At 45.4% G+C, this 16,991-nt stretch overlaps 1 protein-coding gene across 1 annotated transcript in view; it reads right to left on the reverse strand.

Annotated features, from left to right (window-relative positions):
• Window positions 1-632: 632 nt before the first annotated feature.
• fndc3ba (fibronectin type III domain containing 3Ba) overlaps window positions 633-16,991 on the reverse strand; it is a 120,030-nt gene continuing 103,671 nt past the window's right edge. Inside the window, exons 22-23 of the mRNA XM_048604539.1 lie at window positions 15,126-15,253; window positions 633-1,832 (exon numbers count right to left, since the gene is read on the reverse strand). Of these exons, the coding sequence (XP_048460496.1) occupies window positions 1,521-1,832; window positions 15,126-15,253 (440 nt within the window). The 3' untranslated portion in view covers window positions 633-1,520. The remainder of the gene's footprint in view (window positions 1,833-15,125; window positions 15,254-16,991) is intronic.

The following is a 16,991-nucleotide window of genomic DNA, read 5'->3' on the forward strand; positions in this document are numbered from 1 at the left end:
CAACATGCTGTTCAACTCAAAGGTTGAAATTGGCCACCACTTGGTGATGGTCCATTGGACACAATGAATGCAAGTGTGAACCCTGCAGTCCACCCACCCCATCCCATTGCCTGACGTTCCCAACAGCCCGCCAGAATCCCAGAGGCACTGAGGCCTATTGTAGCACCTGTCCCAGCTGACCCAACACAAACTGGGACTTGACCTGGAGATTTTGCGGATCACACGTTCCACTAGGGCAGGGAGGTAATTAAAGCTTTAGACCAACACTGGGAGCAGTTCTGAGTTGGGAAATGACAGAAGAACAAAATTGGGAAATAAATCCACTCCCTATTGAATGGCAGTGCTGAATTTGGCAGTGTGCCACCTGCAACTGGTGTGGATAGCTCCTCGAGGGAAGCAAAGGCACAGAAGCAGCAGGGTGAAGGCATGTGTTTGAGAGTACAGTGTTTGGAAAGGGCAGTGGATGTGGATTCCAACAGGACGACTGCAGGTAAGGCACCTTCACAGTGGGAAAATGATGGGCAGCCCAACTGGCAAGTTGCGATGCCACCAACCACTAACTTGCCCAGTAGTAGTCAAAAGTGGTGGTGGTGGTTGGGAGGGATAGCTCCTCGAGGGGAGAGGGGGGGACATGGGGGGGTCAAAGTGGCGTCAGATGCCCATTTGAAAAGTAATTGCGGGGGGGGATGCAGATTGGAGGGTGAAGTCTTCTTCACCACCTTCCCTCTCAACAGAATCCCATTTCTTACAGCTGCGATCACACTTAACGGCGCTGTGTTGTGTCTCTCACTGATGGTGGGGGCATGAAGGGCAGTGAACAGGAGCAGGGCGAAGTGGTCTACCACAGCATAATTACAGTAATATAGCACCCTTATTGCCAGGTAGATTTGACTGCCAACACCAGAGGAAATATTCCCTGTTTTACAGCTGAATTAAACATGATGCCCGTTGCATTCCTCTAAATGTGAAATAAAAACCCTGGGCTGTCAACCAATTGACAATTTCAAACAATCTGAGGCTCATTCTCTCTTCTCTCCACCCCACCTTCCCTCCCTCCCAGCCTAAATTTTTTTTTTAAAAAATATATATTTTTATATATAATATATATATATAAAAAATGCTAAAACCTCCAACTGAAACCTCAGCTGGGAGAATACTTTAACTAAATCACAGCGACCTCATGCAGTGAGGAACCCAACCTTAGCAGGAGGGCAGCTCCCACTTGGCATCAAGTAATGCCTGTGGTGATAGGGTCAAAGTAATTTCCGGAAAAGGTGCAGAAAACGGCCAGTGTGGTTTTCATTTCACTTCCCCCTTTTTATTTTTGACTAACCTTTGAACTGGGGTAAACCCAAAATGCAAAAGGGCAAAGGGAAAAGAAACAAACTTAAAACTAAAATACGATTAATAGAAGTTCAACAGGAATATTTAAATGGGTTTTTGCTGGCACTAGTACGTGGCTACGTTTATACCTCAAGAATTATATGCGTAATTTTTTTTTTGCTTTCTTCACCCTCTTGTTACTTCATGATGAAATATTGTAAAACAAAGGCGATGAAAATCGATAAACTGGCAAATCCCACCAGGATGAGAGCAGCGAACTGCTCGTCACTGGGCATCATACTCCTCATTTTGGCCAACTCTGCGGTTCTCAGTTCACTGGCTGGAGGAGATTCCTTCCTCCGTAGTGTGAAAATGGCAGAAGGACTAAAGGGTCCAGTCAGCTCTTGCGACAGGTCCTGGCAGCGTCGACAGGCACAGACTCGAAACCGATATTCTGTGTTCGTCTGAAGGCCTGAGATCTGGAATGTTGTATCCTCCCCCTTGTACACCTGTGGGATTGGCAGGGAAATAATATCTGCAATCAACAGAGAGGTTTATGCCAAAGCAGGAGGCCATTCAGACCATCCAGTCTGTTCCAAGATAGCCCAATTCACAACTAGTCCCACCAACCTTTGCTCTCCCCATGGTCCTGTTTCAATCCCCAAACTATTCCCACTGACCAGTTCGCCCATAATCCCTGTATCAATCCCCAAACTATTCCCACTGACCAGTTCGCCCATAATCCCTGTATCAATCCCCAAACTAATCTCATTGACCAGCTCTCCCCATAATCCTTACATCAATCCCCAAACTATTCCCACTGAGCAGCTCTCCCCATAATATGTGTTTCAATCTCCAAACTAATCCCACTGACCAGCTTTCCCCATTACCCCTCTATCAATCTCAAATTAATCCCCCACTAGGTTTCTCACCAAAGCACCTCATCTAATCCCACTGCCGCATACTCTCCCCATAGCCCTATATCAATACTCAAACTAATTCCACTGACCCACACACCTCCCTATCCCTGTATCAATCCCAAACTAATCCCGTTTCCCAGCACTCCTCCCCACAGCCTCATATCAAAACTCAAACTAATCGTACTGCCCCACTCACTCCTCATATCCCTAACTCAACCCCAAACTAATCCCACTGTCCCACTCACCCCCCATATCCCTGTATCAATCCCAAACTAATCCAATACCCCACTCTCTCCAGGTGCCCCTGTATCAACCTTAATGCCCCTATTTTCCCCATAGCCCTGTATCAATTCCCAAACTAAACCTACTGCCTTGTTCTTTCCCTATACCCCTGAAACAAACCCCAAATTAATTGCTTACTTGCTCCCTGATGCATGTGTGTTAATTATTATTTACTGGTTTGTCATAAACATGATGTGACACAGAGTACAGAATGTGAAATAACAAGGTGTAGAGCTGGATGAACACAGCAGGCCAAGCAGCATCAGAGGAGCAGGAAGGCTGACGTTTCGGGCCGAGACCCTTCTTCAGAAATGGGAGAGGGGAAGGGGTTTCTGAAATAAATAGGGAGAGAGGGGGAGGCGGATAGAAGATGGATAGAGGAGAAGATAGGTGCAGAGGAGACAGACAGGTCAAAGAGGCGGGGATGGAGCCAGTAAAGGTGAGTGTAGGTGGGGAGTGAGGGAGGAGATAGGTCAGTCCAGGGAGGATGGACAGGTCAAGGGGGCGGGATGAGGTTAGTCGGTAGGAGATGGGGGGTGGGGCTTGAGGTGGGAGGAGGGGATAGGTGGGAGGAAGGACAGGTTAGGGAGGCGGGAATGAGCTGGGCTGGTTTTGGGATGCGGTAGGGGGAGGGGAGATTTTGAAACTTGTGAAGTCCACATTCATACCATTGGGCTGCAGGTTCCCAAGCGGAATATGAGTTGCTGTTCCTGCAACCTTCGGGTGGCATCATTGTGGCACTGCAGGAGGCCCAGGATGGACATGTCGTCTGAGGAATGGGAGGGGAAGTTGAAATGGTTTGCGACGGGGAGGTGCAGTTGTTTAGTGCGAACCGAGCGCCCCTCCACTGACACCCTCATCTGCTTAGCCGAACTCGTCCTCACCCTCAACAACTTCTCTTTCAATTCCTCCCACTTCCTACAGACAAAGGGGGTGGCCATGGGTACCCGCATGGGCCCAAGCTATGCCTGCCTCTTTGTAGGTTGCGTGGAACAATCCCTCTTCCGTACCTACACTGGCCCTAAACCCCACCTCTTCCTCCGTTACATTGATGACTGTATCGGTGCCGCCTCGTGCTCCCACGAGGAGCTCGAACAGTTCATCCACTTCACAAACACCTTCCACCCCAACCTTAAGTTCACCTGGACCATCTCTAATACCTCTCTCTCCTTCCTGGACCTCTCTGTCTCCATCTCCGGCAACCACCTAGAAACCGATATCCATTTCAAGCCCACCGACTCCCACAGCTACCTAGAATACACCTCCTCCCACCCACCTTCCTGCAAAAATGCCATCTCCTATTCCCAATTCCTTTGCCTCCACCGCATCTGCTCCCAGGATGAGGCATTCCATTCCCGTACATCTCAGATGTCCTTGTTTTTCAAGGACCGCAACTTCCCCCCCTCAGTGGTCGAGAACGCCCTCGACCGTGTCTCTCGCCTTTCCTGCAACTCATCCCTCACACTCCCTCCCCGCAATAACAGCCAAAACAGAATCCCCCTCATCCTCATGTACCACCCCACCAACCTCCAGATCCAACGCATCATCCTCCGACACTTCTGCAATCTGCAATCCGACCCCACCACCAAAGACCAATTTTTCCCTCCCCACCCTTATCTGCTTTCCGGAGAGACCCCTCTCTCCGTGACTCCCTTGTCCGCTCCACACTCCCCTCCAGCCCCACCACACCCGGCACTTTTCCCTGCAACCGCAGGAAGTGCTACACCTGCCCCTACACCTCCCCTCTCACCCTCATCCCAGGCCCCAAAAAGACTTTCCACATCAAGCAGATGTTCACCTGCACATCTGCTAATGTGGTACATTGCATCCGCTGTTTCCGTTGTGGCCTCCTCTACATCGGGGAAACCAAGCGGAGGCTTGGGGACCGCTTTGCAGAACACCTATGCTTGGTTCGCACTAAACAACTGCACCTCCCAGTCGCGAACCATTTCAACTCCCCCTCCCATTCCTCAGACGACATGTCCATCCTGGGCCTCCTGCAGTGCCACAACGATGCTACCCGAAGGTTGCAGGAACAGCAACTCATATTCCGCTTGGGAACCCTGCAGCCCAATGGTATCAACGTGGACTTCACAAGCTTCGAAATCTCCCCTCCCACTACCGATCCCAAAACCAGCCCAGCTCGTCCCCGCCTCCCTAACCTGTCCTTCCTCCCACCTATCCTCTCCTCCCACCTCAAGCCCCACCCCCAATATCCTACCTACTAACCTCATCCCATCCCCTTGACCTGTCCGTCCTCCCTGGACTGACCTATCTCCTCCCTACCTCCCCACCTACACTCACCTTTACTGGCTCCATCCCCGCCTCTTTGACCTGTCTGTCTCCTCTCCACCTATCTTCTCCTCTATCCATCTTCTATCTGCCTCCCCCTCTCTCCCTATTTATTTCAGAACCCCCGTTCCCTCCCCCATTTCTGAGGAAGGGTCTAGGCCCGAAACGTCAGCCTCTCTGCTCCTATGATGCTGCTTGGCCTGCTGTGTTCATCCAGCTCTACACCTTGTTATCTCAGATTCTCCAGCATCTGCAGTTCCTACTATCTCTGAAACAGAATGTGAAATGGTTACTTAATCCAACAATACTCTAACAACAGAGACAAAGCAAGAGTGCGCAGAATGGACAATAACAGAGGCTGAGCCGTAGAGTCAAACCAAAGCTCACACACTATTTCACAAAATGTTTCTTGTCAATTGAATTCTCAGCTGGAAATTGCCAATGACGCAAAGGACAAAAAAATTCATTGTAGAGACACTGGGATTTCTCTCTCCCTCCCCCACCTCTTCTCTCTCTCTCTCTGTCCCTGCCGCCCCACCTCCCCCCTCTCTCTCTCTCCCTCCCCTCATTCTCTGGGATTTTGTGATTAATATAGGATACCATCAAGGTATAATCACTTCTCAACACTACGCACTGAACTCACTCTTTATATAACTGCTGCAGTAAAACCTTGTTGTGCAACATGGCATACACTTCCATATTCAATAGTTTGCTTTACTTACTCTGAATAAGGGAGCTTCATGACAGGAAAAGGACATAGAGGTCATAGAGATGTACAGCATGGAAACAGACCCTTTGGTCCGACTCATCCATGCTGACCGGATATCCTAAATAAACCTAATCCTACTTGCCAATATTTGGCTCATATCCCTCCAAACTCTTCCTATTCATGTACACATACAGATGCCTCTGTAATGTTCTCACTGTACCAGCTTCCACCACTTCCTCTGGCAGCTTAATCCATATGTGCACCATCCTCTGCGTGAAGAGGTTTCCCCTTAGGTCCCTTTTAAATCTTTCCGCTCTCACTCTAACCCTATGCCCTCCAGTTTTAGACTCTCCTAACCTGGGGAAAAGACCTGATCAGTCCAATAAGCACGTCAATGTTTGTGAGATTTCCTTAATGGCATATTGGCATCATTTGAAGGGATGGTACTTACTGCACACCTCTAGTTGCTCTTGAGAAGGTAGTGGGTCATACAGCAGTCAGCTGCCTGCTATGTTGAGACGAAAGGGTGGTATCAAATGAAAAATCTCAGTCAGGTCGTACTGGCTTCCTCTCTCCATTATTTTAACAAACCCATCCATTTAAAGCCAAGAAGAATGTGATATGAGCCATTCAACATTTCAACAATAGCTGTTTGGAGTGAGGAAGCTGGCAAAGGGCCTGGGGAATGGTGGAACTTTGAGTCCAGAAGTAGTAAAGGTGCTGATGTTACAGGGCTGGTGGTAGGAGTTCTGCTCACACATAGACAATTTGGCACAAAGACCTCAGCTCTTTGAGGCTAAATCTTCCTAATGATTGATATATAGTCATTTTGAAGTTGTGCCTAAGACTTAGGAGCAATAGATCTCACACAGACACAGGTACCCATTGCTACAACAGAAACCACGGGGCACAGTCAATGACAGGAGTTGTGATACACTGCCCTAGATCACAATACAGGGGTGTGCGTGTAATTTAAAACAAATCAGGGGATTTAGGCATCACGGGGAGGTGATGGCCTAGTGGTATTATTGCTGGACTGTTAATGCAGAGACCCAGATAATGTTCTGGGGACCTGGGTTTGAATCCCACCGTGGCAGACGGTGGAATTTGAATTCAATAAAATATCTGGAATTAAGAGTCTAATGATGACCATGAATCCATTGTCGATTGTTGGAAAAACCCATCGGGTTCACTAATGTCCTTTAGGGAAGGAAATCTGCCATCCTTAGCCGGTCTGGCCTATATGTGACTCCAGACCCACAGCAATGTGGTTGACTCTTAATTGGTCTCTTGGCAATTAGGGATGGATAATAAATGCTGCCTATCCAGTGACACCCTCATCCCGTGAATGAATAAAACATGGCTAGGCCAGAGTTTATTGCCCATCACTAGTTGCCCTTTAGAAGGTGGTAACGACCTGCCTTCTTGAACTGCTACAGTCATGTGGTACAGGGACACCCACAGTGCTGTTGGGGATGAATTTTGAACCAGTGACACTGAAGGAACAGTTATATATTTCCAAGTCAGGATGGTGCATGGCTTGGAGGGGAAACTTGCAAGTAGTGGTGTTCCATGTATCTGCTGCCTTCGTCCATCTAGATAACAGTGGTTATGAGTTTGGAAGATGATGTCTAAGGAGCTTTGATAGCTGGGGTGGGGATCATAACTGGCAAATAAAAACTTATTTATATATCCCTTCACTGCATCATCTCAATTAACATAATTAGAGCATGTTAAGTGACAAAAAGGGATTACAAAAACAAGGGATGTATTATCTACAATTTGGAAGGTTAATGGGGTAATTTGGAATTTTCAAGCAATTAATGGAATAAATAGAACTTTCTCTGCTTACTGGGGACATAGTCTAAAATGTAGAGTGAGATCTTTCAGGATTTGCCGCCTGTCTGCCCAGTCACTAACTTATGGCAATGATCTTATTTTATACCAAATGTCCTAATGTTGGTGTTAGTTTCCATGCGGCTATGTGTAAATAATCTGTGACGATTGAGTGTAAAGATGCATTCAGCACTTATCTCTGGCCCACACACCTACCTTTAGCCCATAGCTTATTAATCAATATTCTGTCTACACTGTTCTAGTAATACCACAGGTCTGAATGTCTGTAGCAAACTCTGTTGTTGCAGGTGCCGCTCGATTTCTTGTTACAATGCTACTTTCCAAACCAGCTTTGAAAAGTGTTGGTTTAAGATTGTTCATAGATCTGTGCAGTGGTTGATGACACTTTGTAATGCATTAGTGTAACGAATTGATGCACACCACAGTTAAACACATTATTTTGATGAATGAAGCTGCTTGAAACCACTGCCATCAATTCAAAATATAGTATACAAATACCCGAGCCCCATAGCTTTGGGCAAGGATCTCATATTAAATTACAAACACTTAACTACTAATTCAGTAAATTTGATTTAAGACACAAGAAATAAGAGGCCATTTAGCCCATCAAGCTACTCCACCTTTCAATATGATCAATACTGCTCCTGGGATTTAATCCAACATTGTGGTGTGGAAGGCCATCTAAATTATTGTCAGAGAATGAACCATAAAACCAAAACTGTCCTCACATCTCCATAATAACTAGCTTTAGATCATTTACTTTCAACCACCTTCAACCTTATCTTCAAATCCCTTAAAGTCTCACTCTAGTCTATCTCTGTAAATTGCCATAACCCAGCGATATCTGTGCTCCCCCAATTCCAGACTCTTGGCACTCACAGTTTTAAAGCCTTCACCATGGATAAACATAGCTTCAGCTGCCAGGGACCTAAGATCTGGTATTTCCTCTCCAAACTTCTCTGCCTCTCTCAGCCACTTTGTCCTCAAAGTGGGTGATGGCCCATTGGTATTATCACTATACAATTAATCCAGAAACTCAACTAATATTCTGGGGGCCTGAGTTCAAATCCTGTCATGGGAGATGGTGGAACTTGAATTCAATAATAATCTGGAATTTTGTGTCTAATGATGACCTTCAAACCATTGCTGATTATCAGGAAAAACCCATCAGGCTCACCAATGTCCACCAGGGAAGGAAATTTGCCACCCTCATCCTTGTCTGGCCTACATGCAACTCCAGAGCCACAGCAATGTAGTTGACTCTCCACTGCCTTCTGAAATGGCCAGCAAGCCACTCAGTGAAAGGCAACTAAGGACAGGCTATAAATGTTGGCCAGGCAGGGATGCCATGTCTCATGAGGCATTTAAGAAAAAACAACTGTTTTGACCAAGCTTTTCATCACCTGTTCAAATTTTTTTTTATATATGACTTGAGTTTAAAGTTTTGATTAATAACGCTACTATGAAGTACCTTGGGATATTTTGCAATAATATAGGTGCTATACAAATCCACGGGAACATTATACTCCATGGCTGAAAGTAATTTCATTTAACACTGGCACATCTACGTGCCAGCTAGTATCACTGGATTTTAAAAAAAAATTGCTCACGGAACATGGGCATCACTAGATAGGCCAGCATTTATTGCCCATCCTTAATTACCCAGAGGTCAGTTAAGAGTCAACCACTTTGCTGTGGGTCTGGAGTCATATGTAGGCCAGACCAGGCAAGGATGGCAGATTTGCTTCCCTGGAGGGCTTTAGTGAACAAGATGTCTATTTTTTTCAATAACTGACATATGGTCACTTTTGGCCTCACTTTCTTTTCAACTTGAATTCAACTTTCACTATCTGTCATGGATTTGAACCCATGTCCCCCAAACAAAAGGCTTAAACCCCAGCTTTTTGTTACCTCCTGTAGTCTACAAAGCAGTCTTGAAGAGTTTGCAACCTTTAATTCAAACAACTAACTGGTTTGGAGCCAATTTCACAAGCAAGGAGACCAGTCTGTCAGGAACTGATTCAATTATGGTTTTACAGTCAGGGAAGTAATGACAAGGCTCCAAGAGTTCTGAGATGAATCTCCTGGGCACTGCCACAAGCATAGGCCAAAATGAAACAAAACCACTGGGATATTGAAAAGCTTTTTTTAAAAAATGCTTTAAACATTAGTTTACAATTTACACTAAAGTATAGAGAATGGAAGCATCTGAGAAGCTTCAGGAGAGGAGATAGGGATACAATGGGGACGTCCAGCAAAAGCTGAAGGATTAAGTCACCTCAAGATGCTGCAGGGAGGTGCACCAGGCAAGAGAGATAGCGAGGTCAAGAAGCAGATGAATGGCCCTGATCCCAGAGGATTTGAAGGAAACAGGCCTCCAGAGAGGGACAGGACACCCAAGTAAAGTGTAGGAAGTTTATAAAATAATGAGGGTATAGACAGAGTTAATGGTAGTTGTCTTTTCCCTAGGATGGGGGGATTTCAAGACTAGGGGGCACATTTTTAAGGTGAGAGGAGAAAGATTTAAAAAAGACTCAAGGAGCAAATATTTCACACAGAGGCTGGTTCACATGTGGAATGTACTTCCTGAGGAAGTGGTGGATGTGAGGACAATTACAATATTTAAAAGACATTTGGATAAGTACACGCATAGGAAATGTTTGGAAGGATATGGGCCAGGAGCAGGCAGGTTAGACTAGTTCAGCTTGGAATTATGTTCAGCATGGACTGATTGGACCAAAGGGACTGTTTCCATGCTGTATGATGCTATGACTCTATGAGAACAGGAGGTGTGGAAGAAAGCATTTGTGAACCACGATCCCATGAACAAAGGAAGGAGAAAAGTACTTAGAACATGCTACAGTTTTATCCTATCATCTGTGATAGATGGCTGAAGCTGATCTGGCCATGTCATCTGGCTGCCCATTGCCTCCTGCAATGTGATCCTATCTGGTGCAGCAGGTAATGGCAACCCAATATGAACAGGTGCCATACTGCACTGCAGTAACTCACCAAGGCTCCTCTGTTAGCACCTTCCAAAACTTTAACACTACTACCTACAGAAGCAGATACATGGGGGCACCACCACCTATAAGCAGGGTTCCTGCTAATTTTATTTTCATCTGTGTGGGCATTTGAGGTCCATTTGTAGCAGTGACTTCTGGAAGCTGCAGACCATTCTGATTTGGAAATGGATCACTGTTCTTTCACTGTTGCTGAGTCAAAATCCTGGAGCTCTCTCCCTGCCTCACATGGATTCAACAAGGCTGCTCACCAACAATTCTCAGGGGCAATTAGGTAGTGTAATAAATGCTGGCCTCACCATCGACGCTCGCATCCCATTTTTGAACAAAAACAATGACTGTCCTGAGAGATCTTCAGTTGGTCAGCAGTCATTGGAAGGACACCAGAAAATTGTGGACAGAAGAGATTGTGGAGAGCTGACTCCTGTATCTCTATGGATGGGAGCTACTAATTCCAAGTAATTCATTGTTAAAATTTTGAAGCTGGGAAAAAAGCAGGTGTTGGACAGACAGCTACAATTCACCAAATTGGGTACAATGGACCCTCTCACTTTCCAATTGTCTGTAGGAAGGCATGTGACCTGTGACCTGATGGGAGGCTGATGGCCAGAGTGAATCAGGGCGAGGAATTGTGACTGAGACGTCATGTCACAAAAGCCCCAAGAATACACTCAACCAAAGTTGCCAACCAAATTTTAAGGGACGTTGGTCCCAGGGATTTGAATACCATAACACCATAAAATGTAAGAGCAGACATTGGCTATTCAGCCGATGAAGTCTGCTCCACCATTCACTGAGGTCATGACTGATCTGTGAATCCTCAGCTCCACTTTCCTACCTTTGCCCCATGACCGTTGTTGAATCAATTACTGATTAAAGATCTATCTCAGCCTTGAATACATTTAATGACACAGCCTCAACAGATCTCTGTAGTAGAAAATTCCACAGATGCATTACCCTTGGAGAGAAGAAATTCCTCTTCATTTCTGTCTTAAATGTGTAACAGCTCGCTCTCTGTTCCTGGACTCTCCCACAAGGGGAAACAACCTCACCGCATCTACCTTGTCAAGAGCCCTAAGCATCTTGTATGTTTTAATAAGGTCACCTCTCATTCTTCTAAATTCCAATGAATACAAGCCCAACCTACTCAAACTCTCCTCATAAGACAGTCACTCCGAACACAGGATCTACCTTGTGAACCTTCTGTGGACTGCCTTCAAAGCCAGTATTTCTTTCTTTAGGTAAGGGGTCCAAACCAGTTCACTGTGTTCCATATGTCATCTAACTCGCGCCTTGAATAGTTTTAGCCAGATTTCCCTTCTTTTGTACTCCATTCTTTGAAATAAAGGCCCACATTCCATTTGCTTTCTCTATTATCAGCTGAACTTGGATTCTATCTCGTGATGTTTGCACAGTGACTCCCAAAGCTTTTGGTTCTGTAGCTTCCTGTAGCCTTTCTCCATTTAAATAATATTCATCCCCATTCTTCCTGCCAAAGAACATAACCTCACATTTTCCCACATTGCAGTCCACTTGCCAAGTTTTTTGCCCGCATGTTTAATTGCTCTATAGACCTCTGCAGACTCTTGTGTCTACCTCACCACTTGCCTTGCCACCTCTTTTTGTCATATCTACAAACTCGGCTACAGTAAATTCATTTTCCTCATTCATGTTATTAATAAAAATTGTAAAAGAAATGTGGCCCCAGCACAGATTCCTGCAGCACAACACCAGTTACTCGTTGCCATGCTGAAAATGCAGCTTTCATAGCAACCCTCTGCCTGAGGTAGCCAGTGTGTGTCGACGAGGTTTGGGAAGGGTGTTGATGTGACAGGCATAGGCAAGAGAAGTAAGAGAGTAGATTATGAATAGAAAAGATAACTTTGATAAGAGCAAGACTATTAATACTAGCAAGCATAGATAGCATTGTCTCTTGGATTCCCTGAGCTACTGCTTTATGATGTTGGATGGCTTGTGTTTTAATTCCCCTTCCTCTTCCCTGTTCGCTACATCGAGGAACAAGCAAACAAACATCTTCTAATTTTAAAATAACAACCACAAAGTCTAGAAAACATTCGTCAATAACTTTGAGCAGCTTCCTGGCTCCTAATCATTGTTTACTACTGGAGAGGCTATGACGCTGGTGAAGGCCTCATGTAGATACTATCGTCATAGCAACTGGCTCAGTTTGCAGTCAAGGGACACGATAAATTTTTGTGGGCCACTGCAAGCTGATACACACTTTCAATCACCAACACTGCACACTAGGGAATTTAAGACACTCTGCAAATGATCCCTTGATTTCCCAATTTGATTTATTGTTCCTGCATTCTGTGCAAAAGGAACAGATTTAACCCTTATTTCTCCTCTCCTCTCCATAAATGGAAATAGAAACAAGAGGCCATTCATCTCCTTCAGCCAGTTTTATGATTCTGTTAGATTTTGACTGAAGATATGTTTCTTCATATCCACTAACCTGCCTCTGCTCGATTACACTTGATTCCTTTCTGAATAAAGACCTTGGAAACCCCAATTAATCCCCAGACTCGAAAGCCTTTTCAAAATATATGAGGTAGGAACAGGAGTGGGCCATTCAGCCCCTTGAGCTGATTGCATTATTCAATATCCTCACGGCTGATGTGATTGCGGTGGAGACAGTTACAGATTTTCATCAGGGGAAATAGTTTCTCTGCATCAACTCCACTGAATTCTGTAAACACCTTAAAACGCCTTGTTCAAATCATCCCCAATCTTCTAAATGGCGGTGCAGGGTACCTCGAATGCCTTGCAAATTCACCTTATGAAGGTTTATAGGGTGGGTATGTGCAGGCTTTTTGGCAAGCAAAGGCTTCTCAATCTGGCACTTTCCCCACCTTAGCTCTGGCCCAACCGTGTTGCCATCGCACTGCTAGCTTGGTCATCAGTGAATCAAACCTGCAAACTGCCCACTTTGCTGAGCTCAGGATCACACCCATTAAACGATTAGGGCAGATTAAGATATTGGACATATTTCTAGCTGCAGTGCTCAAGGGGTTGGTTAGCTCACTCGTCTGGATGGATGGTTTACGATGCCGAGTGACGCCAATAGTCGGGGTCAATTGCCGCACCAGCTGAGGCTACGACACTGGTGCTGCCTTCTCAGACTCTCCCCCCTGACTAAGGTGCAGTGACCCTCAGGTTACCCGAAGACCAGCTGCCTCTCTCTGATAAGAGAGCAGCCCCATGGTCTGGTAGGACAACGACGACTTTACTTTTGCTCAGTTGACAACAATTTTTCTGTCTCCTCTGATTATTGACCCTCCTGCCTGTTTACAGAGGTTCCTCCAAATTTACTGCATCAAAACTCTTCATAATTACAGTTGGGAGCCAGAAAACATGACCCATTATTATTGTTTCTGTTAAGTCTTCCTTTAGCCTTCATCACTGTAAAGGAGCGACAAGCTGAGAACTTGTCTGATGAATGAGGCCTACACATCATGGCATAGAATCTCAGGTTAATGCGCACTCTCCTGTTGTTTACATTGTTTATTTATTCTCTGGACATTCCACCAATTGCTGAGTACTGGGAACAGGAAGGAGGCCATTCAGCCCCATGAGCCTGTTCCAAAATTCAATTCGATCATGTCTGGTCTGTAAATCAACCTCATTCACCTACTTTTCAACATCATCCCTTGATGATCTTACAGAATGAAAGATTTATCCAACACAGGATTGAAAACGGAGAGTGTGCAGTCAATACCCTCAGCTTTTTGTGTGAGAGCTCACTCCAAATACTAGTGGATAATTTCAAGATGGTGATGGTCATTGTTGCGTGAGGTTTTCACAGGGAATAAAGCTAGCACAGCACAGTTATCAGCAGGACAAGGGAGAGAATTTAAAACTTAGAATTACTTCTTAAATTTTTTGTTCCATTGATTACCCTGATCGGAATAACAGAAGAAACAATTTCAATGGTTCACAAAGTTGACACAAACTATTTGGAAGGTTCCAGGGACATGCCTTCTCAGTGAGCATCAGGGGATCTCTCTTCTCGATAGGCACCAAGAGAACCTCATTCTCAATGGGCACCAAGACAACCCTGTTCTCAATAGGCACCAAGAGAATCTCATTTTCAATGGGCACCAATAGAACATCATCCTTAATGGGCACCAAGACAACCCTGTTCTCAATAGGCACCAAGCGAATCTCATTCTCAATGGGCACCAAGAGAACCTCATTCTCAATGGGCACCAAGACAACCCTGTTCTCAATGAAGAACCCTCTTTTCATTGGGCACCAAGAGAGCCTCATTCTTAATTGTCACCAAGACAGTCCAATCCTCAATGGGCACCAAGAGAACCCTCTTCTCAATGGGCACCAAGAGAGTCCCATTTTCAATGGGCACCAAGAGAACCCTCTTCTCAATGGGCACCATGAGAGTCCCATTCTCAATGGGCACCAAGAGAACTCTATTCTCATTGGTGAAGGGAGAAGCCCCTTCTCAATGGACAAAGAGGAGGACCCTTCATATTGGGCATCAGGGACACTGAAAACCTTCAAGTGAGCTTCAGTTCAGTTCAGGGGATGTTGTGCAAATGGCACCTCCTGATCCTGAGGCGAGGCCAGTAGCATTCCCATTCCAAACATCAATTTCACTCAAGCATTTATGGTTGGTGGTGCCAGACACTTCAGAAATGTCCTCTCCCTGCCAGTCAGTACCCACCTACCCCTCACCCTTACCTGTTTGTAGTCCAACTCCCTGCCCAGTGTGACCTGGAGAATGTAACTCATTGGATCGCCTCTCATTGGTGGAAGTCCTTCCCACGTGACCTCACATGCGGTTCCTTCCAGCTGAGTGACCCGTGGAGCTGAAAGAAACAAGAGCACAAAGGCTGTTTATTTGTGCTGCAGCTTATGACCCATATCTAGGTGTCCGCTGGAAGCATTATGAAAATCAGTTTGGCTTGACGTAGACTAACAATGAAGACACAGCTACCCACTTTTAGATCTGCTCAGTCTTCAACTGATTATATTATCGAAGCATCAGCTATCAACCGTTTCCTCTGTAAAACATACTTCTGATGATTCAGTGAACAATGAAGATACAAAATCAGGAAAAATTCAGTAAATAACATTTTGAATTTCAACTTGGAAGCTATGGGGAACTGATTAACATGTTTTGATTTTAAAATTCAATTAAATATGTATTTCAAAAGCAACATTTAAGGAAAAAAATTACCTCATACTGGATAAAACAATAATTGCAGTGGAATAAATAGACCCATTATCTACCAATGGAGTTACCTAAATGTATATGAGCTCATTGAATGAAGTCTTAACATGCTGGGAGAAGCAGTGCCCTTCAATAGATTTTGACTGTATATATCTTGTGTTTTCTTCACCCCTACTTTTTCACATTTATCATGGATTTTGGCAAGTTAATTGGTGGTTTGTGTCAGGGCTTTCATTCCTCTATGGATGAAGTTGCTTCATTTCCATAGCCACTGTCGTCTTTTTACAGCCGGGGTTTGGATCTAAGGTGTGAGGTGTCAGTTTTCCTGCCACTACATAAACATCAAAGCCCAGGTCTCCAGGAATAGCATCTCTTGTTCTTCTTTAAAATACTCAGCCTTTCACATCCACCTGAGAGGGAGTTGCGGCCTGAGTCAGGCTGCGCACTGAAAAGGCAGCACCACCATCAGTGTTGCACTCTTTCAGCGCTGCATTAAGTGCGTGAGCGTGGGTTCCACAGTGAACTCTCCACAGTGGGAATTTAACTCAACGTTCTGACCCCAGAGGCAAGAGGTGCTCCCCCTGGAACCATGCATTCAGAAAATAGGCTGGGATCACTCTGGTGCACGTGGTGCTGCCGGGACACTGTTGTAGCAATGAACGTTTTTGGAAATTTGTAAAGTGGTGCACAATTGGTTTTAGATTGAGAACAACGTGGTCTGGGCAAATGTCACCCAGTAATATAACCCTGAATGCTATGTGCTCAGGGAGCCATGGCAACCATCAGGTTTTGAAAAGGTACAGTCTGTTCAAATGCAGGCCTTGATCAATTTGAAGCAGAGAACTAGGCCAGCCCTGGCTGACAGAGGGAACGTTTCCACACTCCCCTGGCCAGGAGGAAGTACACTTTGGTAGAAGTCTCAGCAACTTGCTATGTCCACTTATCTGAATGAGTGCTGCGGACTGCAACTCAGAACAGGTTCCCATCAAAGTAAAGACCTGACACAACTTTAGATATACAGTCCCAAGTCTCCATGGTGACAGAGACATAGTTCCGAGTCTCCACGGTACCAGTTGCCATGAAAAGGCTGCCAACATCATCAAAGACACCTCCCACTCCGGTAATACCTTCTTCTAACCTCTTCCATCAGGCAGAACATACAGAAAATTGAACAAATGCACCAATAGATTCAAGAACATCTTTTTCCCTGGTGACAGGAACACAGTCCCGAGTCTGCGCGGTGACAGGAACACAGTCCCGAGTCTGCGCAGTGACAGGAACAGAGTCCCGAGTCTGCGCAGTGACAGGTACAGAGTCCCGGGTCTGCGCAGTGACAGCAACCCAGTCCCGGGTCTGCGCAGTGACAGGTACAC

Source organism: Rhincodon typus, chromosome 13 (assembly GCF_021869965.1).
Source record: "Rhincodon typus isolate 14 chromosome 13, sRhiTyp1.1, whole genome shotgun sequence".
Taxonomy (NCBI): Eukaryota; Metazoa; Chordata; class Chondrichthyes; order Orectolobiformes; family Rhincodontidae; genus Rhincodon; species Rhincodon typus.